Below are 27,435 nucleotides of genomic sequence, written 5' to 3'. Positions count from 1 at the left end.
CAATCTTTGGTGTAGGTTGGAATCACCTGCAAGGCCTGTTTAAACCCAAACTGCTAGGGCCCCAGCCTTAGAGGTTCAGCAGGTTTGTGTGTACCGACACAGTTTGCACTTCTAAAAGATTCTCAGGTGGCCTGATACTGCTTATCTAGGAAACACGTTTTGAGAAAAACTGTTTTAATGAAAGTACTTACTATTATTAAGTTGTAATAAAACAGCTAGGAAAGGAAGGACTACCTGAAGTCACAGAATAATCATCATAATAATGAGTTAGCTCTGAATTTTAGAGAATATAGACAGAACTTCTTTTTTAGATCCATTATTTCATTCATTCTTTCTAATCTTCAGGATCATGTTTGATGAAGCTTCTCAGCTAAAGTAATCCTCTCTACCAAGGAAAGGTAAGTAAGAATGGTAAAAGAGAACCTATGAAGAGGAGAAAAATCTAGATATAATTACTATTGTTTTTGCACCTGAATTCTGAGTGAAGCATGAATATTTATTTTTACTTAAGATTAACTGAGTAAAATTACGTTAGAAAAATTCTAGATTTATAGAGGTTCACATCAGAGTTATACTATTGGATCATAATATACTACTATCTAATTGAAGTCAGAAACATTTTCCCTAGTTTAAGATTTGTTTTGCATATTTTACAGGTTTCTGTATAATAATTTAGAGGCTTCAGAATTGCAAAAGTACTGTTCTTGGTGATTAAATTAAATATCAAATAGAAACTGATTAATCTATACAACTAATTACATGTGTGTATGTAAATGTGTATTAATTACCTTTACTTAAGGGTAATGGACAAAAAGATATTTCTCAGTGAGTGAATCCCTATAATAAGACTTTTTGCAGCTATTTTCTTACAAAATGTTAACAGAACATTAAATGATGCTTTTATAAATCATTCTGCAACCATAATTTAAATATTCTAATAAAGGGCAAAAAAATGCTAACATTTTACCCAGCAAGAGATTAAAGGTTTTAAATACAGGAGATTATTATCAAATAATACTGCCAGATTTCTCTATCAAGCAAAAACAAAATATTCTAAGTGGAAAAGTTGCATCATCACTTTTTCATAGTGAAGAAAATGGACATATAGATTCATCATAATGTGTTTTAAAGTAAACATAGTGTAAAGTATGTTCTCTTCATTCTTACACAATTTAAATTCTCAAAGGAAATGATATAAACATAAATTTTAGCTTTATACCCTCCCTCCTCTATCACCTGGAAGATAACCACCAATTACTAAAAAAAAAATTTTTTAAAGATATATTGTGCCTATATTGTTATTTCAATTATCATCTCAAATAAATACACAGTATAAAACTATTTTTTCCCAATCCCAAGGCACATGAAAAATGTATCTGTTAACATGTTAAAAATTCTTTAAAATCTTAATAAGGGAGAACTCTTTGACTTTATAGCTTATAAAAATAAATAAATTATTCTTTCTTTTGAATGTAATTTTCATTTTAAAAGCAGAAGGAACCTATAGCTACCAGAAATAAAACAAGGTCCTTTGGCAAATTATTTTCTAAAACAACTAGCGTATTTCACTTACTTTAGGGAAAACACCAAGTACTAATTTTTCATTTGGAAGTTTTCATTTATTCAAAAAACATTCACTTAGTCTAAGACATTTTGTGCAGAGAAATAATACAAATGTAGACTTGATGGGGAATTTGCCCTACATAGTCTAGTGTGAGGGTTATAATCTTAATAATCTGTTTATAACTTGTTAATATTTTAGAACATTCTTGGGACCTAAATATAGAGTTTGTCAACTCTAGGCTGATATGCATTCTCTTAAGCTACTCATTCCTCTCTCCCCACTTTATTCTTTTTCATTCTCTTCAGTCACACTAACTATGCTTATGATGCTATTTTGACTTTGGCTATTTTTCTTGATAGTAAGTACAAATTTTTTTAAGAAAGAGAATTACTGATTTCCATGAACACAATTATGGTTGCGACTTGGGAAATTTATCAACCACTCTAACAAAATGACCAATGATAGGAAAACTAAACATTCAAAGGATATAATAATGCTTTAGATGAATTTCTACAGCTCTAGTGCCTGGATTAAAACAATATGACTTAAAACACAAGAGTTTAGTTTAAAAAACACAATCATATATTGTTTTTTACCTATATTAAGGAAATCTCATTTAGAGGGGTTTACAGATTCTAAGTAATTTGTAGGAATAAAACTATAAATAATCCATTAGAGAAAAAACACATAAAAATCCATGGCTGCAACCATTATCATATATATACACATACATGAAAATTAAAGACACTATAGGAAACTGGAAGAGAATATTAACCTATAAAAAATCAAATGGAAATTCCAGTACTTACACAAAAATTAAAATTAAGAATGCAGAAGATTAGAAACAGTTAAAAAGAGAATTAGTAAAGTGGACTAAGGTTAAAAAGAAATACTAGAATAATGGAGAGAGAGAAATAGATAGATAGATGAGAAATACAGAAAATATCTAATATATGTGTAATTCAAATCCCAGAGAAAGAATAGAATGATTCTGAAGCAATATTAGAAGAGGTAATGGCTAAGAATTTCCCATTAATATCTTTAAAGCATTAAAAGGAAATAGCTTCCAACCTAGACTCTACTTTGGTTCAAAATATCCCTCAAAAATAGAGGTGAATTTCAAAGATATTTAGTTAAATAAGAAGTGAGGGAATTCAGGAGTGTCAGGCCTCACTAAATGAAATACTAAAGGGGGTGTTCTTTAAGACGAAAGAAAATGATAGCACATGTAAGTCAGATATTCAAAAAGGAATGATGAGCAAAAGTAAATGTTAAAAATTTGGATAAATCTAAATATGTTGACCAATAAAATAGTAATTATATTCTCTTGTTGCATTTACAATTGTTTTTTTTCAGTACACGGGCCTCTCACTGTTGTGGCCTCTCCCATTGCGGAGCACAGGCTGTGGACATGCAGGCTCAGCGGCCACGGCTCACGGGCCCAGCCCCTCCGCAGCATGTGGGATCTTCCTGGATCAGGACACGGATCCGTGTCCCCTGCATCGGCAGGCGGACTCTCAACCACTGCACCACCAGGGAAGCCCTTGCATTTACAATTTTATGTGCACAAACACACACACACACACACACACACACACACACACACACGTGCATACACATATGTATAAGTGTGTTTGCTAAATTTGGAGTAGATGAAGTTAAGCTACACTGAGATCCATACATTGTCTGGGAAGAGGACTTATATAAATCAGGAATTAATGCTGCAATCTAGAAGATGATCACTTAAAACACTATTTCTCAAAGTGTATTCTTAGAGCCAGCACACCAAGATCACTTCATGTAATGGTTAATTTTATGTGTCAACTTGACTGGACCACAGGGTGCCCCTAACATCTGTTAGGGTGTTTCTGGATGAGATTACAATTTGAATGGGTAGACTGAATAAAGCAGACCGTCCTCCCTAATGTGTGTGTGTTCATCCATTCAACTGAAGACGTGAATAGAACAAAAGGCTAGATAAGAGAAAACCCCTTCTACTTGATAGTTGGTCTTTGCTGGCCTTCAGACTCAACTGAAACATCAGCTCTTCTGGGGTCTTGAGCCTCCCAGCTTCCATACTGGAACTTATACCATCAACTTTCCTGATTCTCAGGTCTTCAGTCTTGAACTAGAACTACATATTGGCTCAGCAATGTGTTTTAACAGGCCTCCCATGTAAATCTGTTGCATACTGATGTTTAAGATCCACTGCACTAAGGAAAAGATAATAAGGTATAAACTTCAACCTAACAGTTTCTTGTTACTTCTCTCTAGTGAATGTTTCTTAATGGCAATATGAATAAAATTGATTAATCACTGCCAAGACTTGGAAGCAAGGAAGGAAAGCAGAAACAAGCTCATAATAAGCATCAAGAATAAAAAGGAGGGGGCTTCCCTGGTGGCACAGTGGTTAAGAATCTGCCTGCCAATGCAGGGGACACGGGCTCGAGCCCTGGTCTGGGAAGATCCCACATGCTGTGGAGCAACTAAGCCCGTGCGCCACAACTACTAAGCCTGCACTTTGAAGCCCGTGAGCCACAACTACTGAGCCCGTGAGCCGCAACTACTGAAGCCCGTGTGCCTAGAGCCCATGCTCCTCAACAAGAGAAGTCACTGCAATGAGAAGCACATGCATTGCAACGAAGAGTAGCCCCCGCTTGCTGCAACTAGGGAAAGCCCACTGTAGCAATGAAGACCCAATGCAGCCAAAAATAAATAAAAAAAATAAATTTATTTTTAAAAAAAGAATAAAAAGGAGGGACTTTCTTACAGATTATATGAATGTTAAAATAATAATAAGAGAATATTATGAACTACATTATGCCAACAGAATCTACCAAAACTTACACAGGACAAAAACTGAAAATCTGGGGATACTTGTAACATTTTAACTTAAAAACTTTCCCCAAAAAGGAAATCTAGGATCAGATGTCTTTGCTTGTGAACTCTACCAAATATTTTAGAAAACAAAGAAAAACAAATAAAAAATATCAATCTTACATAAGCTCTTCAAAAGGTAAAACAGATTTTACATCACAAAGAAATTGGATTTCTTTCAGGAATTAAAGGTTTGTTTAGCATTTTTAAAATTAAAAGTCAATATCATAGACCATGTTAGCAGAAAAAGGAGGAAAACCACATGGTCAACTCCATGACTTACCCTCTCTTTAGAGATAAAATTCTATACCCATAATGATGGTAACTTGGTTAATTATAAACACAAGAGAATTCTTAAATTTGATAAAAAGTATCTTTATTAAATAGGAGACATCATAATTAATGATGAAATGTTCAAAGCTTTTCATTTGAGATGAAGACAAGAATGCCTTTTCTAACCGCTTCTATAGAAAACTGTACTGGAGATACTAGGTGATACTATAAGTCAGGAAAAAGAAATAAAAAGGTGTAAGTATTTGTATAATGGGGGATAAAACTGCCAACATTCATGGATCAAATGACTGTCCATACATGCTTAGTTAGAAAGAATTATAGATAAATTAGGAAACGTAAGTATCAAATTCTACTTTTCACCTTGAAGGGGTTAAGATGGTCTACAATTACCTCCCATGCTAACAACTAGAAAATTTTACAAAATGTGGAGAACAACTATTTTCATACAAAATGTGGGGTACAAAATCCTGAGGAAAGAGAAACAAATGAGGTGAGTCCCACCATCACCCAGATTTCCTACATGGAGGTATTTCCCATATTAGGGCAGATACAGAATCCAGCAACCTTTCTCAGTTGACAAGATTAAAACTGTAGTTCAAGGAGGCAAAGGTGAATAGAATTTGGAGGGCATAGTATGCAAGAGGAAGGTGTATGGAGAGCACAGTAATCTTTGGCTGAGTAACAATCTAGGTATGGGATGCCTGAAAGCTCCCAAGGTTAGAGTAGAACAACTTCTGAAGAAAGAACAATTATGGAGGAGTCATAACAGGCATCTTCTACATCTCACACAGGTCTAGAATTGTCTGCGTTCCCTCTGGCCAAAAAGGAGGGACCTCCTTAGATATACTGAGCGTTCAGGAGAAATCCAGCACACTTTCTAAGTGGCAACATTAGCCCAAGAATAAAGGCCACCCTAGATCTGCCTTAAAAGATCTTAAAAATGCTTCATGAGGAAGAATGGTCTTTCGAACAAATGGTGCTGCAACAAATGGACATTCACAGGAAAAAATATAAACCTGGACATAAACCTCACACCTTACACATAAATTAGCTCAAAATGGGACCCCGACTTAAAACTAAAACTACTACTTAAAACCACAGAACTTTATAGAAGACACAGGAGAAAATCTTCAGTACTTAAGGTGAGGTGAAGAGTTCTTAGACATGACATCATAAGCTAGACTACAATAAAAATGCAAAGTTTCCTCTGCCAAAGACTTTATTAAGAGGACGAAACACGTGAGCTACAGTCTGGGAGCAAATACTTGGAAACAACAATTTTGAAAAAGGACTTGTACTTAGAATACTGAATTCTTAAGGCTCAAAAGTGAAAAAGTAATCTAATTATAAAATGGGCAGAAGATATAAACAGACATTTTGCTGAAGAGAACACACTAATGGAAAATAAGCACACAAAAAGATGTTCAGAATCATCCATTAGGAAAATACAAATGAAGACCACAATGAGATATCACTACATACCTACCAGAATGGCCTTAAAAAAAAAAAGACAATCCCGAATGCTGGTGAAAATGAAGAGAAACTGGACTATTCATACATTGCTGGTGGGAGTCTTTTATAACACTAAATAGGTACTTACCATATTAGCCCAGTAATCTCACTCTGGGCACTTATCCCAGAGAAATGAAAATGTATGTTCACATAAAAACAAATGTTTATTGTAGCTTTTTTGGTAGTAGCCAAAAATGGAAAAAACCCGAATGTCTTTTAGTGGGTGAATGGTTAAACAAACGGTCGTACATCCATACCATGAAATAATACTCAGAAATACAAAAGGACCCATTAATACACACAACACTTAGATGGACCTCATGGCATTATACTGAGAAAGGTCAATCTCCAAAGTCACCTCTGAAACACTTAGAAGTCAAAGAAGAAATCATAGAGAAACTTAGAAAAAATACTGTATGAAAATTAAAACAACACTAAATTTCTGAAATACAGCTAAAACAGTGCTTAGTGGAAAAGTTATGGCTTTAAATGCTCGTAATGGAAAAGAAGAAATCTAAAATCAAAGAGCTAAGCAAGGGATTGGCAAATGTTTTCTGTAAAGGGTAAGATACTAAATATTTTAAGATTTTAGGGCATACTATCCCTGTTGCAAATACTTAACTCTGCCATTGTAATGTGAAAGCAGTCACAGGCAATATATAAACAAATGATGTGACTGTATTCCAATAAAAGTTTATTTACACAAAGTTTATATATAAAGTTTATGATGGCAGGAAGATTTGGTCCCTGGGCTGTAGTTTATAGACTCCTGATCTAAGTTTCCACCCTAAAAATCTAGAAAGAGAAAAGTAAGTAAACCTGAAATAACTAAAAGGAAATAAAAAGAGTGGAATTTGATGTAATAGAGACAGAAAAAAAATTAATGAATTTAATGTCTAATTTCTGGGGGGAAAATTATAATATTGAAAAGTCAATGGGTACTCTAATAATGCTAAAATGAGAAAAGGCATAAATTACAAAATCAGGAATGAAAGAGGAAACATCATTAGAGATCCTACAGGTATTTTAAAATAATAATATAATAATAAAATTATGAAAAACTTTTATGGCAATAATCCAATAACTTAGATAAAATGACTAAATTCCTAGAAGTCACAAATGACCAACACAGATGCAAAAAGAAAACAGAAAATCTGAAATAGTCACTTATCCAATGAAAGAATTTAATTTGTAAAACCTCCCCAGTAAAAAAAATATCCCAGGCAGAGATGGCTCCACTGGTGAAATCTCAAAGCTACAAGAATAAATAACACTAAAGCTACAAGTGACATTATCTTTCACACAGAAAATAATAAGGAAATTACAGATAATACTGAGTTGAGAAAAGTCTAAACAATCTAACAAAGACTACTAAATTTAAGTGGATTAAGCAAAACTGCAAGACATAAAATCAGTGTACAAAAGTCAGTTGTCTTTCTATATACTACCAACACACAAAATCTTTCTTTTTTGTTTTCAGTCCTATTGAGATATAATTAACAAGACAATCATCAATTTGCTCTCTGTTAAGAAAATTTACTTGCATTTTCTATCATTTTATATAAATGGAAACATATAGTATTTATCCTTTTTTGTTTGTCTTCTAACTCAAAATTGGAAATTTAAAGTAAAAATTTTAATTTAGAATATCATCAAAGACATGAAAAACTAATAAAAAAAAGACAAAACTAAGTACAAGACCTTTAAAATGAAAGCTATAATAAGTTGCTAGAGAAATTAAAAACCTCAATGAATGGAGTTATAGACAATGTTTGTAGATTAGAAGGCTCAATATTATTAAGATATCAATTCTCCCTAAATTTAAATAAATATCCAACACAATCCTAATTAACATTTCAACAGGATTTTTTTTTTAGAAATTGGCAAGCCCATTCTAAAACATATAAGAAAATGCAAACAATCTAGAAAAGTCAAAGCAACGGTCAAAAGAACAGAGTTAGAGGACTTATACTACCTGATTTCAGGATATTCTATAAGCTATAGTAATAAAGTGGGGTACTGGCGTAAGGACAGCCATATAGATCATGAAGTAGTATGGAGTCCAGCAATAGGTTCACGCATAGACAGCCAATTGATTTTATACCAATGTGCCAAGGTAATTCAGTGGTGCTGAAACACTGATATACATATGGATAAAAACAAAACTGAAACTTTACCTCACCACACACACACACAAAAATGAAGTGAAAATGGATCATAGACCTAATCATAAAAGCTAAAACTACAAAACTTTTAGAAGAAAATATATGAGAATATCTTCATGACTTTCGGCTAGGTAAAGATTTCTTAAGATACAAAGGCACAAACCATAAAGGAAAAGAGTTTTTGAAACGATGGACTTGGTGAAAATTAGAAACTTCCTGTTCTAAATAATTTTAACAAAATGAAAATATAAGCCACAGAATGGAATATCTGACACAGGACATACAATCAGAATACATACAGAATGGTGACATTTCACAAGAAAACAACCCTACTTTTTAAAAAAATAGCAAAATATTTCAACGGGCCATTAACATATCAGAAAAAAAAAACTCATCATCTTTAATCATTAGGAAAATAGAAAATAAATCCAAATGAGATATGATTACCCAGAAAAGTCTTAAATTATAAAGTCTTAAAAAGACTGAGAATGCCAAGTGTTGACAAAAATATGGAACTTTTACACATTGTTGAAAGGAATATAAAATGATACAACTGCTTTGCAAAACAGCTCAGTAGTTTCTTATCAAGATAAGCCTATACTTCCTATTCAACCAGTTGTTTTACTCCTATTTACCCAAGATCATATGTCTACAATACAGTTGTATTCAAATGTCCATAGAATCTTTATTTATAATAGCCCCAATCTGGAAAAAACCCAGATGTCTATCAACAAGTGAAGAGATAAATAAATAGTGGGATAGCCATATAACAGAATAATACTCAAGAATAAAAAGGAATGGACTGGGCTTCCCTGGTGGCGCAGTGGTTGAGAGTCTGCCTGCCAATGCAGGGGACACGGGTTTGCGCCCCAGTCCAGGAAGATCCCACATGCCGCGGAGCGGCTGGGTCCGTGAGCCATGGCCGCTGAGCCTGCGCGTCCGGAGCCTGTGCTCCGCAACGGGAGAGGCCACAACAGTGAGAGGCCCGCGTTCCACAGAAAAAAAAGGAATGGACTACTCATAAACAAAAAGACATGAATGAATCTCAAAATCTGAGTGAAAGAAGGTAGGCACAAGAAAGTGTATTCTATATGATTCCATCTATGTGAAATCCTAGAAAAGACAAATTTATATTATGATATTAAAAAGCATATAAATGCTTGCCTGGGGAAGGATGGGGTAAATTATAAATGGGGCACAGGGAACGATATGGAGTGATAAATATATTCCACATCTTCATTGTGGTAGCGGTTGTATGGGCATATAAACTGTTCAAAACTCGTTAAAATGTACACTCAAACTGAGTATTTTTAAATTGAGCTTAAACAATATAAACAAATGATCTCAATAAATTTATTTTGGAAACTAGAGAAACGAAGATACAAACACAAAATACTTAAATTATAGGAATATATCATATAAAAAACATATAAGACTTCCACATAAAAATCTAAAAATCATTACTGGAAAAAAATTTTTTTAAAAACTAAAGAAATGGGAGGAATAGAAGCTGTTCATAGTTTGGAAGTCACAATATTGAAAGAGATCTATAGATGAAATATAACTCCAGTTGCAACAGATCTATAAATTCCATTCCTTGCTAAAATCCCAGCAAGTTGTTTTCAATATGGATACTGATAAACTGATTCTAAAATTTAAATGGAAGTGCAAAGCATCAAGAATAGCTTAGGCTTCCTTGGAAAAAAAAAAAAAGGACAGGATGGGAAGACATTACTTATCCAGATACTGATCCTTATTAAACCTAAAGCTAATTATGACAGTATGTCACAAGGACAGACAAACAGACAAATTGGGTAGAATCGAGTGCCAAAGCAGAATCCAGTATACAGGAACACTTGATTTGTGACAAAAGTAGCAGAGCATGGGAGACAGGAGAGTTTCTCAAATAAATGTCACTGGGTCATCTTGACATCCATAGTACTCCTACGTCATAAAATTCACAAAACTCAATTCCAGATGAACTATGTATCTAAATATAAAAAGCACAAATAAAGCAGCCAGAGGATGAGATGGGGAAAATGTAGGCAAAGATTTCATCTATAACATAAAAAGCACTGAAAAACAAAAACTCGATAAATTGAGTTTCATTAAAATTTACAACTTGTGTTGATCAAAACATATCACATAGATAATAAGAAAAGCCACAGAATGGGAGAAGATATATATACAACATATAATCATCAAAGGGCTCATTTTCAAAATGCATAAGGAGAAGAGACTTTACAAATTAAGAAGACAACTCAACGTTTTAAAATGAGTAAGAGATTCCAACAGGGAAATCACAAAAGAGGAAAACCAAAAGACCAATAAATATATAAGAAGGTGCTCAACCTTGTTAACGATCAGGAAAATACAAACTAAAAATACAATGAAATACCACTATACTTCTACCAAAATGGCTAAAATGTAAAAGTGACAATACTAAGTATTGTTAAAGATATAAAAAATTAGGCACTCTCATACGCTGCTAATGAGTTAGTAAACTTGCATTAACCACTTTGGAAAACATTTGGCATTATCTAGTAAAACTGAACATACACAAACACTATGAATCAGCAATTCCATTCAGTTATTTACCCAACAGATATGCATACAAATGTGTAGTATACCCAAGAGTAATATACAAGCAGCACTGTTATGTAAAAAAGCAGCATTATTTGCAATAGTCCCAAACTGGAAAATTCCAAATGCCCATCATCAATAAAATAGATTAATAAATTGTAGTATACAACCACTAAGGAATGAACATGAACAAAACTATTGCTACAGGCAATACAGATAAATCTCATAAACATAATGTTGAGTAAAAGTAGCCAGAGACAAAAAGAATACATACCGTGCAACTCCACTCATATAAAATTCAAAAAAGACAAAACTAATCTAGTATTAAGTCAGAGTGATGAATTTGAAGAGGAGCAAGAATAGTGGCAAAAAAAGGAGCAAAAGGTGGGGGCTTTGTGGTACCTGTAACGTTCTATTTCTCGCCTTGAGTGATAGTAACATAACATCGTTCTTTCATTGAGCTTTTACACTTCAATTAAAAATGTGAATACACACACATACTGTGTGTATGTATATGTGCAATTTAACTCCAAGCATTTTGGTCAAACTCTTCTAGGAATTCTCTCTGACATGCTACTGCAAATCATTTTTATCTATTAATCGCGATAGAAAAGATAATGTTTGGTGATTCAACTTCCAATTATATATGTTATATATAACTCTGCAGATTTATTTTGAAAGTCTATATTTTAAACTCACCACCCCAAAGATGTCCAATTTTATCATGGTGCCACGTTTGCATGTTTCTACCTTACAGGAAACAGTAATGTGCTATATGACAATGGATTATAAACTCAGGAAAGTCAGATCATGAAAACCATTCAAGATCTCTCAGTTTAGACTGAAATATAATAAATGATTTTTATATAATGAATAACTATCTAAAAATATCAAAACATTGCAATTATGAGATATAATCACAAAATACATAATTAAACATTCTTAAGAATTCTTAACTATACCTTTGTATTTAATGTATTCTGTTTCACTATTTTTGAGGTGAGAGGAAGGGAGTAAAAGGAGTAAAAAAACAAATAGTTATGTATACCTCATATTTTCAGCCGAATCTTCTGGCATTGGAGCAACAGTTTGTACAGCTGGAAGGTTTTTGCTGGTAGCACCATTCACAAAACTAGAAGAGGAGGAAGAAGAAGAGGACCCCGAATCCACGGCACCTGTTCCCAAAATAATAATTTTTAGCCTTAAGTATAAATTTATTTAACAAAATAATTTTCATTACATCATTACTATCTGAGCTTGAAAAAAATATTCATCTGAATTTCAAAATAGAATTTGGCCATTAAAAAATCATTTGGCCATTGGTACACTAATAACTCTTTATAATTATTAAAAATAGCTATTGCATTAAAATCCAGTTTATTTACTTATGTTACTCTAAACAAAACTACATATTACAAATGGGATATAAATAAAAGACATCAACAAATGAAAATAATTTTAGATAAAATGAGGCTGATAAAACAATGCAAATTTAGATGTGAAAAATTTGTTTTTATTGCTATATTGTTATATTTTTAGTTTTCATCATATAAGATATAATTTGCAATAAACTATCTCAACATAAATTTGTGGCACTGCAGCATCAGTGCTTATTTTGATAAAATGATTGCTTAAGAAGGGCTATAATGAGTATAAGATTTGTACCCGATTTTAAAATAATGAGTTCTCCTCAACGATATGAAGACGCCATTTTAGAACAGATTTTCCTATATTAACACCATGTAAGTATATTAAATAGCAGTGGAGTTGAGGGACATCTAGTGTTCCTAAATATTATCTTATCTTTATCTTATCTAACACTAATTCCCATAAAACTGGGATTTTCACAACATTTACACAGCATGTATATGTCAAAATCTAAACGAGTCTTGGGTCCAGTTTAGATGTTGGCCCTCAATTTCTTTGTGTGTGTGTTTGTGTATCTGTATATATGTATTTCTAAGGAGGATGTTCATTACTTACATTTTTTTATTGTAGTATATGCTTTATACTATCACTGGACTTCTAGCTACCATCATTTCCCATATCTATTATTAATTCATAGAATAGGAATTAAAGGAAAATATCATACCTTGTTTCAAATAAAGATAAAAGAGAGATGACTTGCTTTTTCATTTACTTATCTCTTAAAGAGTAAGGATTTAGTCAATAAACACCAAATGTAGATTTTTTCTTTCTACTACATTGGTATATTTTAAAAATCTTAACACTTTTCTGAGTATACATTTCGGTAAAAGGAAAACATTTTTATTCCTTTTTCTAGAAAGCAGAATGAGTATAAGGAGTAAGACTGTAAACTGGATAGAAAAAACTTTATATAAAGTTTTCAGATAAGTCAGATACAAATATTTATATATATATCTATACATAAATCAAAGATGTTTTGTTTTTTAACACAATTCCATTAATGATTTTTATTTACTAACATAAATATGCTTGATAGAGTACATTCTACTTACTACAACCCCATAAATGTGCTGTTCATGATATGTCAGACTGAGGTGGTATGATAAACAAGATAAATACAGAAAGCACAAAGAAGAGCTATGAAATTAATAAAAATGGGAATAATCTAAGTAATGATAATAGATGTAAAAGTTCAAGGCTATACAGTTTGGAGAAGAGAAGGCTACTATAGTCAGGGAAGAAAAGTCAGGGATCATCTTGCGTTGTATAAATACCTAAAATGGAATCACAAAGATTTGGGTAAGGATTTATTTAGCTAATAATCAACAGGAACATTTCTGGAAATTTACAAAAAAAAAAAAAAAGGTTATTTTAGGCAGGCTTTTAAAATCTGTAGTGATTTGGAATTTTCTGTTTCTAGAATTATTAGGAAAATGTTGGACAATGAATTGGATATTATTGCAATCTAAGTATATAAATTAATTCAATGTCAAACAATGGTTCTTATTCACATGCACTTTTTGTCAAGTTGAGGCTCTTGCATATCGTCAAGGTTCTCAGGGGAGCTTGGTAAAAAATACATATTAGGTTTCAACCAGTAAATGTCACTAAATCTATTTTCTGTCACTAATGTATTTAATATACCTTGATATTCTTGGTACAATTTACTAACTTTTATGTATCAAATGTCAGTGTTCAAATTATCTTTTGGTTTTGCTCCCCAAATATCTTTCAGCAAACTGAGTTCACTCTGAAAGTAAATAGCATCATGTTTTGAGAAGACTCAAAACAAAACCCACAGTGTTCTCAAACTAAAAAGTACACCCTAGAACCATAAATTCTGAAAGATAACATGAAGAATAACCTTCTTAAAGGTTAAGGTAATCTTAAATGATCAGGGTATTTTAATTTTTAAGATCAAATAAGCAGAAGAAATGAAGATACAGAAAACAGAAAGAAAAAGATGAGGTATCACAAAAATAGATAAAGACAATACCTGTTGTATTAATCATACTTTTTGGTGTAGCTCCAGTAGCAGCAAATATATTAGAGGTACTGCCTGTTGGCAGCCCACTTCCAGCAGCAGCGGCTCCTACAGTGGTTACTGCTAAACTACCTGGAGGGGGCTTCTTAACAGGGACCACGACACTCCTGCCAAGAAATGATGAAAAATAACACAAGGTCTAAGATGAATTCTAATCCTGCTATGGCAGATACATGTAATCAACATCAACTTTTCTTTTCTTTCTTTTTCCCTTTTTTTTTTTTTAAATTCCTGATCCCAACTTAATTGGTGAAAAGGATATAGACATTAAGGATATATTGTAAAGTGTGTTAACTATTATAATTCATTTGGCAAACATTTATGTAGAATCTAGAATTTGCACATCTTTTTTAAGATGACATGTGGTCTATAATCATGAATCTGGGAAAACTGGAAAAATGCGTGCTCAAGTTAGATTTTTCATATGCATATAGGGATTTTTTTGTGTGTGAAAACATACATACATATAATGTTCATCCTATCTCTATCATATTCTAAATGTGGAAAATAGTCATAAAAACGTTTGAAAGCCAAATTCTGAAGCTTCCTCATAGTAAAGCTAAATATTAAGCCAAGAAATATGGAATAACAACTAATGGCATAATAAAATTAAACTTTATTTTCCTGAACAAAATTGAGTTGTTTTTCATAGTAGGAATGCTATTATAACGAAAGAGAACTGAGAGGATACAATAGACATTTGGTAAGAGATCTATTTAGCTTCTAACTTTGTGAACTTAGAAGTTGAAAATTTCCTCATGTTTCGTTAGCATATTTAAATGAATTTCATAAAAAAAAATTTCTGAACTTAACATCTGTGTTAACCCTAAATAATAAATGGATGTGAATAGTAGTCAATTTAAAAGATAAAGAAACTATTTCTTTAACATAATAAATATCTTTACTTCCTTTCAGTGAAGCTTCATTTTTCTCAAAGTTTACAGCACTCCAACTCCATTTAATAAATACTTTCAAGCATTACTCATTGAACTTATTTATCTAGAAAGTAGATGTATGAGATATTTTAAGTTCAAATATAATGCTTGAAAACTAATGACTGAGAGTAAAAAATATCCAATCTAAACTAGGTCTTTTAAATGTATTTATATTTTATAATTTTCTCATTAAAAAGTTCTACTTAAAGGTAACTATATCAATGGCTCATTGCCAAATAAGTCTATGGCTTAAACTTCCTTAATACCAATGATTTTCAAAGAAAAATGACTTTGTCAATACAAAAAATCTAAATTTATAAGAATTATTATTTTCAATTTTAGGGGTATATAAAACTTTTTTGTGACCAAAGTAATTATAATCTTAAATAATTTTACTCGTGACAAAAATCTTCATTATCTCTTTCTGGATACTTTTTTTTTTTCCTTAATGGATAGTGTCAAATTCATCAGACTCAACCTTGAACTTTCAACTATCTTATTAAATTTCCAAAAGCACACACTATGCTTTCAATCCCTTCATTGATCATTCCTCATCGAACACCTTCATTTATTTCACTGAGAGGTGGTGTGACATTATGGAGAATACAGGATGTGGAGTTAGAAGATTAAGGCTTGAGAACTAAATCACTCTCAAGCTATGTGATATTAAATTTCAGTTTTTCAGTAAAAATGGCAAGACAAATGCCACTTCACATATGACTGGAGAAATTAAATGAGACTGTATTTAAAAGAACTTTGTCAATTATGAGACGCCTTATAAATGTTAATAACTGTTACCATTTTCTAAAGTGAAATAATTCTCTGCTTCCAAGATAAGGTATTTAGTTACAATGATCTACATAAAGATCAATAGAAAAGAAACCAAACTAATATTTTGGATTTATCATCAAAAGTCTTCCCTAAACTTCTAAACTATTTCATTGCCTATCTAGAAAGAAGAGAAAATGATCAATTCTTGATTTGAAAAGAAGTCATTAGTAAAACTACAATATTTTTCCCTAAATCTCTCATTAAAATCCTTATGGATAAAATACAGAAACACAGGCTGATTGACAGTGCTGTGAGACAAATTTGTAGATGGTAGGAAAAAATATCACCAAAGCTTCCTGATTAACCGATCATTACCAACTTTGTACAAAAGCTCTCTGTAACAGGCTACTACAGGCATCTTGTCAAGTACTGAGGGTATGAGATATGTATTATGAAAAATTAGTTATATGAATGAGGGAAAAAATTTTCATCTCAACAACCTGAAATGATGGCTTGTAAATAAATGCAAACAACATTAAATGCCTTTCTACTAAAAAACTTCTAAAAACATCTGATTTAATAGCAATTGACATGAAAGCCTCCAGACACTTCACTGACAGCAAACTCAGCAGTCTGGTAGTTAGTACAACGTGGGATATAAATAGAGTACAGTGTCTAGAAGCCCAGTTTTTAATGTCAAACAGACCTGAGTTAGAATTCTACCTCTATCTATTTTACTTTGGTAGTGTATATATGTCTAATGTAGTAAGCAAATAAATCTCTCTAAGCTCCATTCTCCTTACCTTTAAAATAAGACATAATAGTTTGTACTTCATAAGATTGTTACAAAGATAAAAGGATATACTGCATATAAAATGCTTAGCACTTTACCTGGAATATTATAAGTGATCCAAACATTTTAGCTATCATTAGTATTGCTATGGCTCCCAAAAGTGCTGATGCGATCTGGGTCTACCTCAGCAACAGTATCCAGAGTCAAAGAAGCAATAATCCTGATATACTTTGTGACTGTCAGACCTCATAAAGTCCTATGTATAGTTTTAGGCACCATATTTCAAGAATAATGACAAAAAGCATCATGTCCATAAAAGAACAGTTAGGATGACAGTAGATCTAGAACACAAGTCATGTCAGGAAAGACTGAGAGTCCAGAAAATTATAGTAAAGACGTGAGAAAAAATTACACCAATTTTTAAAAATCTGAAGGTATCTGACAAGGAAACAAGATGAAATTTCCATGTATCTCCAAATACCAGATTAGGGCCAACAGGGGAAAGAACTCTCTAGTAATTTTTATGAGCACCAGTTTCCAAACACTGATGTGTTCAAAGGGATAGGATGACCATGTCACAAGAGTGGTGGTGAGAGAGGTGGGAAGCCGGTTTTACTGATTTCTCCAATTCTTTTTCAATCCATAATTTTATGTATTTGTTAGAACTACTATTTCCCCTTTGATTGTTATGCCGAAATTGTTTATCTAGAATCAGAGGACTGTCCATTTTGGTCCTTAATATCATTTCTTCACCAACACTACCCATTCCCTAACACCTCAGACCATTCTCTCTCCTAAGCAATATATTTTACAAATTATTTGAATGTTTATACTTGCCAGTATGTGTTGATAACGTATTAGTTATTTTCTGGAATGTTATTATGTATTTGCAACTACTTATATATGAAAGTAAAAAATTTCAGCTTTTACAAAATCTTAGTCAACATTTTCCACTTGGTTACTTATCCCCCCCTACATCAAAAGGCTTACCTAGGAGTCTATGCACCCATTGTGGGTACCCCATTAGGGTGCATAAAAACACACAAATTTTTAGAGTATATACATTTTTCTAGGGTGAGCATACAATTTTTATCTGGATTTCAAAAATATAGCCACAAAAGTTGAGCCAACAATCTAAACTATTAACATATTCCGTTCTTCTACTAGATCTGCCAGTCATACTGATGGATATCTAGAATACTCTACACTCCACACATTTTTAAAAATGCATTATTCTATCTTATGAATATTCTTTCCATATTTTCCCATACAATTTCACACTTCTGTCCCACAACTTTAAGACTGAAAACTATAAAGAAGTGGAAAATTCCTTTATACTACATATAATCTATACATGTGCCAAGGCTGTAAAGGTTATCATCAAAGTAGCACAAGCCAGAAGACTATTCTGTCTAATCCACTTCAACAAAATGTTTCACTGAGTGATTAATTATATGTTTTGTAATACATTGAGTGTATTAAAAAACACATGTAAGTGTAAAATTCTCCATCATTGAATTCATCCTATCTCAAAGCCATAGATTTGGGGTGTCATCTTAAGATTTGCTCATTCATTTAACTCTGACGTGTGAGGGACTGTTCTGAGTTCTGAGATATAGCAATGTATAGAACAGACAAAATCTCTGCCCTCATGGAATTTACATTTCAATAGGGAGAGACAGAAAATACAATAACATAAATGATTAAATATAGTATACCAAGTGGTAAGTGTTGTGAGAAAAATAAGCATGGACAGGAATAACGAGTATTATTGGAAGGGTGGCTAAGAGAAGACATATTCAAAAGGTGGTATTTGAGGAAACACTGACAGGGTGAATGAACAAGCCAGGAGGGTATCTAGGGAAGAGTGTCATGGGATAGCAAACAGGAAGAAGGCTAGTGTGACTTGAGAAGATTGAGTGATATGCAGAGATATAAGAGATGAGATTAAAGAAGTAACAGGGCCTCAGATCATAGGTCCTTATAGTCCACTGTAAAGATGCTGTCTTTTCCTCAGAGTGGGATCAGCAGCCATTAAAAGCTTAGGAATAGGGGAGCAATATAACATTAGGTTATAACAGGATCACGCTGGCTGCTATGTTAAGGATAGACAAGGGGGAAAAGGCAAATGGCGGGGAGACTGGTTAGGAGAATACTACAATAATCTAAGTAAGAAATGCGAGTAGTTTGGATGAGAATTGCAAAGTGAAACTGGTGAACAATGGGTCAAATTTTGACTATATTAAGAAGGCAGAACAAACACGACTTGCAGAAGACTGGATGTGGGTATGAGAGAAAAGTCAAAGATAACGTAAAGATTTTTGCCTTAAGCAACTGGAAGGGCAGAACTGCCATTAACTAAGATAGGGACTGCTATGTTTGGAACAGTTTTTTTTGTTGTTGTTGTTGTTTTATAACTGTTATTAATCATCCAAGTAGTAATGTTGAATAAGCAATCAGATAGATGAGTCTTCAGTTTAGGAGACAGGTTTGGGCTGAGACATAAAATGGGTAGTAATCAGAGTATATGTTATTTAATGCCAGGAACATGGATGAAATCACCAAAGAAGTCAATGCAAATAGATGGAAGAAGTGGTCCAAAGACAGAGTCTTGGGGATCTCCATTAACTAGTTATGTGAGTTTTGTAAAAAGGATACTATTTGATCTGTACACCTCAAGAACTGTCCTAAGTGTAAAGCGAGATACTGAAGATAAGAAATGGCTTGTAAATAGTGACTTATTAAGACAAGTGAGTTTTATATCTCACTCATGGATCCTATAATAATTCCTTTCTTCTTTCCACTTGCTCCCTCTTTTCTGTAACACTTACTGAGCACTGACAGGTTAAGGGAATACAACTACACTGACAAGTTAGGGGATACCAAGACAAGTAAGACATAACCCGTGTCAGAGATACTTGAAGAAAATACAAGAGACAAATAAATCAACTGCAATGTATTTCGATAACAACTCTGATTAGAGTTATGCACAAGAACTTTCAGAAACATAAAGGATGAGCTTTATCAGGGAAGAGTAAGCTGAACTGAAAAGGACCAATGGGAATCAGCCAAGAAGAGGAAAGTTCAATATTAGAAACTTCATGAGGCAAAGAGATATGAAAAATTATAAAAGATTGAAGGACTGCAAATAGATCCTTACGGCTGGTGAAAGATGAGGACTTTATATTCCAAACTAAGAAGTTCATCCTTTACTGTGTAATAAGAAATTGTTTCAAAATCTTCATCAGTATTGCATTTAAGAAAAACATCTCTGACATAAATGTGGAAGATGCATTTGGTGGGGGAACACCTGGAAACAGGTGATAGCTTTGAAACTGGGCATGTCAAATCTTTCCTGGATTTCAGGTCTTTTAACCAAGTTCATAACTATCGGCCACTTTTTGAGACAAACTGTAAGGCCATCTCATTTATTCTAGGAATTTGGAACTTTATGGGACTTTTTGGAAATAATGCATTATTCTATATGTTGGGAAACCGAGTCCCAGAGAACCAAAGAGAATAGATAAGGGTCACACAACTAATTACAGAGACCCATTACTGATAGCCATTTCTTCTAATTTCTAGATTATTACTCTTTATCTAACAACGCTTACTGTTGTTAAACATTTATCTTGAAAGAAAACATTGAAACTATGAAGAAAAAAATTTTACTTCTGCTTTTAAGCTGACATTACAATTTACTGCAGCTCATTAGAAATCACAAGTTTATTTATGATGTTTTCATGATTTATTCATTGCTATCTTGTAAAGTATTTAGAATACCCGTAGAGAAAGAGGATGTATGAAAAATAACTGAGTGTTTCATTAGTCCACCCTTTAAAGAGAGATGCTTTTTTCAGCTCACTGAACTGTCTGTGGAAATGCCAGGAGAGAAAAAGGCAACAACATTGGGAAAATTAGGATACAACCATGCTGGGTCAAAACTGCATCTTCTGGCAACTGGCCTTAAAATACTATACCCAGGGTACTTGGAGCATAATACAAGCTGGGATTTCAGTGGCTAGGTATCACAGAAACTTTCAATTGTAAAGGCTGGCAGAGTTTTAATCAATGTAGCTTACATTTACTTGCTCATCCTTTAAGTGATATAATCAAAACACACTTTTTAAAAAAAAAATTAGAAAACTGTAAGAACAGAAATTGAAGTACTCAGCAGTAATTGTAAGTTTTCATATTCTGACTTAATTCTAAGCTTAAAGAAATCAATGTAGGAGGATTCCATCATCTCTACTAAACATTTCTTTTTTATTTATCCTAAATTGTCATCCGTAGCACTAATATTTAAAACATTAATGTTAAAAAACTAGAGAGAGAATACCTAGACTAAGCTTATAGTTTAGGTTCAGTAATATGAAGGCTATATATATTGTTTTTTAGTCCCATAATATTTACAAAATATTTTTTATTTCAGAGATTTTCTTTTTCAGAGAATGAAACACTTGGAAGCAAGGATATTAAAAGTTTGAGGGGAAAATATACAAACTAATTTGCCCGAACATATCAAACCCAGACACTGAAACACAAGCAGGTATGTAAAATCAAAAAGGATGAAATACAAATCATAAGATCATTGTATACTAGCCAGAGAAGCAACACAATTACTAGCTTTTTGTGATATCCCAGACTTAAGATAATTTTCTGAAATATAACGACAGTTAAAATGTATGGAGAAGCATATTGTCCTCTGCCTTTTTTTATTGTCTTTTGTCCAAACTAAGGGGGCGTCTCAGGAATCCCTGGAGAATTAAGACTGAGCTAAATCACAGATATATACAAAATTCTCAAAAGATTAAAAGCATTTGGATATACAGGGTTAAATTTTAGTTTAAAGGATATGGTAAAGCTTAATTGGTGGTTTTAGAGAAAAGCATTCCCTCAATCTAAAAGTTACAGAGTTACTGATGCCTGAAAAAAATACAGCTCAGCTAGGCTATTTTGTAAACCATAGATCTACACAGAAATCTACCACAAGAGACAGTACTGTTGGGGAACTCTGCAACTAGATTTATAAGTTCTATTATGAGATTATTAAACTCTTCTCTTTGAAATAAAACCATGATAAATATCCCTCTTCGCTTCATAGTAACAAAACAGTAGAAAAACTCTTGTAGTTTCGTAATCATATTTCCTCTACACATACAGTGTGTTCCATCTATAGAATGACACTAGCGGATGTCTAGGATTTTCAGTGCTTTACAATGCATAAATATACATTTGTTAGGGCCACACACTGTAATCAAAGACATATACTTATATCTGCATAGATGATGACTGGAGGAAATGAAAGAAAAAGAATCAGCATTTCCCATATATATAGATAAAATTTATATAATATTTCATAATACAACCTGATGAAAGATTTAATACTAAAAGAAAAAGGTTTATTTTAGTTAAGTCTAAATGTTTCTAAAATTTGATGTTGCAATTTACCAAATGAAAACGATATTACAAACTTCAAAACACTGAAATTCATCAATGTGCCATCCTAAGTGAGGAGAAACTCCACATGTAAAACATAAGTTAACATAACTCAATTGACATCAGTTGTTTTAGGAAGTTATTCCCAAACTTACAATCTAGAATAAGTATAAAGAATACATTGTTAGCACGTTTTCAATAGAACAAATAAACTATTGGCTAACAAAAGGAAAATCCTAGGTGATTTCCACTGCGATTGTACAATATTATTATGTATGATTTAGTTACAAAGAAATGAGCAGCTGAGTTTACAGCTATTTTTCAACTAAAGATATAAATGAAAAATACATTATTGGTAGAGTAAGAGCCATGCTAATTCTGTGTTTGAAACTGTAAGTATTCAAGATTTGCCTCTAAAGCCTGTCTTCTTGGATCCTATTTTCAAGGAATTCAATCTGATGTTAAAAGACATGTCATAACTTGAATTTCAGACTTTAGTGCTTCAGAAATATGTTTATATACTTCATAATGTAATTATAGCTACCTTAAGACAGATAAGGCAAATGGTAGCAATATATTGGAAATATAATTGAAAAATGCAGTTGTCCAGAAGCACTTGTGGGGATGATGTCTCAGAAAAGCTGCTCAAAGCTCCAGAGTTTGAAGTTAAATTTTTGATGTTGTCACTCTCAATCTATTGAATAGCTGACAGACAATCAAACCCGTCTGGCTGGCTGGCAGCTCATTTTCCTGGCAGGTGGCAAACAATTAGACACACCAATTTGTGCCTCCTGATGACATTAAAGCATGAAACTAAGTTGTATGCAGGGCCTAGTGATTTGTGTGAAAGCATTTCAAAAATAATACTCTTTGCCGTGGCAACTCATTTCAGACTGCCACCTCCCATTATGGCTTTGAGCACTGAAGACGACAGACTTGAGTTACGTGCAGTGCAAGGCCGCTTCTGTTCAATCCGTCATCAGCGCCCCCTGAGACCTCAATCCCCTCCTTTCATCAATATCACCTCATCATTTACATTTGATAGTACTTGAGCTACTGCATATATTAACTACACTGGAGACCCTTCTCCTAAAAAGAATTGAAATATGCTTTGTGCTCCTCGATTTCATTTCTGCTTATGCAATTTAGAAGAATGATTCCACTCTCATTGCATTTTGCACAAATGCTACCAGGAACAAGTGGAAAGTTCTATTTTTTGTAAAGCAATATCCTCAAAAGTGTAATAAATTTTGAGTAGCTAAGAATATCGGCACTCAGATGACTGCTTCATTAAGTTTTAATGAAAAAAACTGTTCTAACGATAATCCAAATTAGAACAGAAATATTTTACTTAATGTTTATTTCACTGGATTCTCTTATGCAAATTACAATGATTCTCTGTATCTACTGTTTTATATTTTAACAAAATTTAGGTAGAGAACTTAAAAATTAAATGGAACATAAAATTTATGGCCCCAAGTTAAATTATTATACCATTTATTTATAGATAAAGATTTATAGATATATACAAATACTTACATGCTTATGCTTATATAAACTCATAAACACACATACACATATATCCTGGGAACACAAACCAAATATGAATTGGCATAAGGAACATCCAAGGAACTATATGAATGAACCTCCAAACTATTAAAAAAAAGAAACAATTTCCTACCTTTTATACCCCTCCTTTTTTTAGTTTTTAAAAAACTTCTGACTCTTAACACATTTTATCTTATAGACAACTATCTGCAAACATTTTATCTCCTTTTACTACTTTAAGTTCATAGAAAACAAACCTGATTCTATCTCTTTATATTTGACATGATGACTAATGCCATTCATATTTTCACAATAAATTTTCAAGAAATATCTGTAGGATGCTGGTTGAAATGCTTATAGGCAAATTTTAAATCATATTTATGTATGAAAAAGATAATTCATCCTAGCTGAAAATGGCTTTACTGCCACACCTCAACCCCTAAACTCTAAAAAAATTACTGTCTCTAATTGGGACAAAGCAGTTTGGCTATTTTAGAGAAAACATTATGGAATATATATTACATTTTGACTATATATTTATTTTGACATTTAAGAAACATTTGACTTCCTAACTTGATCTTTTCTCCCTAAAACAAAAAACAATTACTTTCCAGTTTCCTCACATATATGTATATATAAATGTATATAATATATAAAACATATATATATATATATATATAAAATTACTTCTCCAATCTACTGTAGTCACTTGATGATAGATTATAATCCGAATCTGTGTTTCCCTATTTCCAATTCAATGTGCTATCGCCATTTCATATTAAACCCCCTTTTTTGAAACATATTATTAAAATGCCTATGAGATCAATCCAGTTGGCCTGTCACTTTGATAGTCTTTGTGGTAAGAATCTACAGTAAAAAATACAATGTTTTCAAGACCCTCCTAATATTTTTAAATTAACAGACTCTAATTTTCCTTCTATGCATAGAGCACTGTAAATAATAAGTTCAGTACCTACCTGTCAAAGGAATGAAACTGCATAGGAAGAATAGCTTGCGCTTCTCTCTTCAGTGCTGGATCTGGGTATGGGATAGGTTCAGGGCCACATTCTGCAATTTCAACTGGGGCGGCCACAAGACTTTTCAATATTTCCTTGACATTGATGCCTTTGGTTTGACTAATGCTAGATATAGATGGCGCAGGCTTCAACATTTCACTGGGGTTCTCAGTTAGGCTTTCCTGTGACTTTTTCACTTCGGATGACAAAGTAGATAACAGTTCACTCATGGCATCAGGGCCTGTGCTAGTCTCTAATTCTGCGCCATTCAGGATGCTAGCCACTTGCTCCTCTCCGATTCCTGAATCAGTATGAGGAATGGAACTTTCTAGATGCATATCTTCACCAGGGGCTGGTGTTTCTTTTTCCTTTACCGTGTCTGGAAATGCAGCAGGTGTTTCTGAAATGAAAGAAACTGATTTAAACAAAAAGCTTCACGAGGAAAACCCAGTATTATTAATAAAATATACTCACATATTAGAATAAGCAAAAGAAAACCTGTAACAAACAAAAAATCTGCTAAATGGATGTGCGTAACAACACAACTTGATTAAAATATATCAACCACATACACCTGTCATTTTGTTTGGCAAGCATCAACAGAACCCTGTTTCTTTTATAAATCATCTGGCATTTCAAAATTGATATATAAGCATGGAGAAATAGTTCCTACCACAATTGCTTATAGCAGCTTGTAAATAATTATTATATAAAGCTCCCCTTTTATACTTTTATTGTTAGCTACCAATCATGCAAGATAAATTATTATACTTCTCTAATATCTCCTGAAAAATATTAAGTTACTTTTATATCTTTTTTGGTATTTCAGTAACCAATAATGAAATGCCTGATTGAAATATTTAAACTAGTTAAAGATATATTTGAAATTACACATAATACATAAAATTCTAAAGAGTTAATTGCAAAAAGCATGTCAAATGATTAGTTCAAAAGGATAAATGCTTTGATAATAGAATAGTGAGCCTCACAAATTTAACCTATATGTGTCTTTAAGAACAATTATTTTGGAATACTCATGATGATTCTTTGTGAATAAATATAAATTTCAATTTGTGAAAATTGAATCACAAATCTGTATGAAAACGTATGTAATATTACTAACTAAAATAGATAAAAGGAAAACCATCTTTAAAATGTTAAATTCCTATCAAATCTCATTATACAAAGGTCATTATAATAAAGTTTTTCATATGTTACCAAATTCTAAATGATGACCTTGAAAAATTTATCTAATCTAAGTACAATGGGAATAATAGATTTTAACTTAATAAAGTCATGTTGAAGAAGAAAATAAGATACCACTTATTTACTTGCAGTTCCTGCATGAAGTAGATACTTAGTAAATGGCAGCTATTTGTATTACTTTAATAACTAATAGTTATTCTTTGTAATACAAGAAGGGCAAACTAAATTATGTCTATGATCTCTTTGAAATTAACATCTGTAAGTTCTATAAGACTGCCCTTAGCTTTGTTTGTTTATTTATTTATTCATTCATTCATTCTTGGCTTGTTGGGTCTTCGTTGTGGTGCGTGGGCTTCTCATTGCAGTGGCTTCTCTTGTTGCGAAGCACGGGCTCTAGGAGTGCAGGCTTCAGTAGTTGTGGCACGTGGGCTCAGTAGTTGTGGCTCGCAGGCTTAGTTGCTCCACGGTATGTGGGATCCTCCCAGACCAGGGATCAAACCCATCTTCCCTGCACTGGCAGACAGATTCTTAACCACTGCACCACCAGGGAAGTACAGAAACTGCCCTTAGGTGTTTTTGTTGTTGTTTATTTCTTTGTTTCTTTGATTTGAAAGGTTATTAGAACAAGAAACTAAAGATATACATCTCTCACAAGTCCATGTCATGTGGCAGTTTTCCTCATATTTATTAAATAGGTTTTAATTTTGCTTGTTTGGGCAAGGATGTTAGAATTGAAAGAACAAAAGATTACTCCGTAGAACATGATAATAATATTCAAACACTAGATGAACAACATGAAAAATAGGTTTTTCTTAGTTGTTCTTAAGGCTAAAACTTAAAATAACTATATAAAGTTTTTTTGAGAAGACAGAAAATTTCGGTAATATTACTGGCAAAACACTAGAGAAGGAAAAAGGTTAAGAGGTAAAGATAACAATTTGGCATTTTTTAAATAAAACCTTGTGAGAGCAGATTAAGACAAATCAGAATAATAGCATTAGGAATAAGATAGAAGAGAAAGAATCAAGATGCTTCTGAAATATCTAGCTTAAAGAAAAAAAAAGAACGGTGATATGTCACTAACTGAAGAAGAAAGCAAAAAAGAAGCAAGTTTGTTCAGGAAAATAATGAATTAATTGAGTATGCAGAATCTCTGGGACATTTATATCTGTAAGTCAAGGAAACTATGGCCATATATTTAGGGAACATTCAAACAGAGGTGATAATCAAATTTTGGAAATTGATTAAATTACCTAGGAA

General features: G+C 32.7%; 1 protein-coding gene across 3 annotated transcripts in view; it reads right to left on the bottom strand.

Annotated features, from left to right (window-relative positions):
• The window catches only part of NBEA (neurobeachin), a gene marked incomplete at its 5' end in the record, with an annotated part of 627,381 nt that overhangs the window by 363,185 nt on the left and 236,761 nt on the right, over positions 1-27,435 (bottom strand). For all 3 annotated transcript variants that reach the window (XM_082859302.1, XM_082859301.1, XM_082859303.1), the window contains 3 exons: positions 12,044-12,170; positions 14,420-14,574; positions 24,931-25,369. In XM_082859302.1, the coding sequence (XP_082715428.1) occupies positions 12,044-12,170; positions 14,420-14,574; positions 24,931-25,369 (721 nt within the window). The remainder of the gene's footprint in view (positions 1-12,043; positions 12,171-14,419; positions 14,575-24,930; positions 25,370-27,435) is intronic.

Source organism: Leucopleurus acutus (genome assembly GCF_964270905.1).
Source record: "Leucopleurus acutus genome assembly, chromosome: 18".
In the NCBI taxonomy this organism is placed as follows: Eukaryota; Metazoa; Chordata; class Mammalia; order Artiodactyla; family Delphinidae; genus Leucopleurus; species Leucopleurus acutus.
The sequence above is the reverse complement of the archived record's forward strand: the minus strand, read 5'-3'. Positions and strand labels throughout refer to the sequence as shown.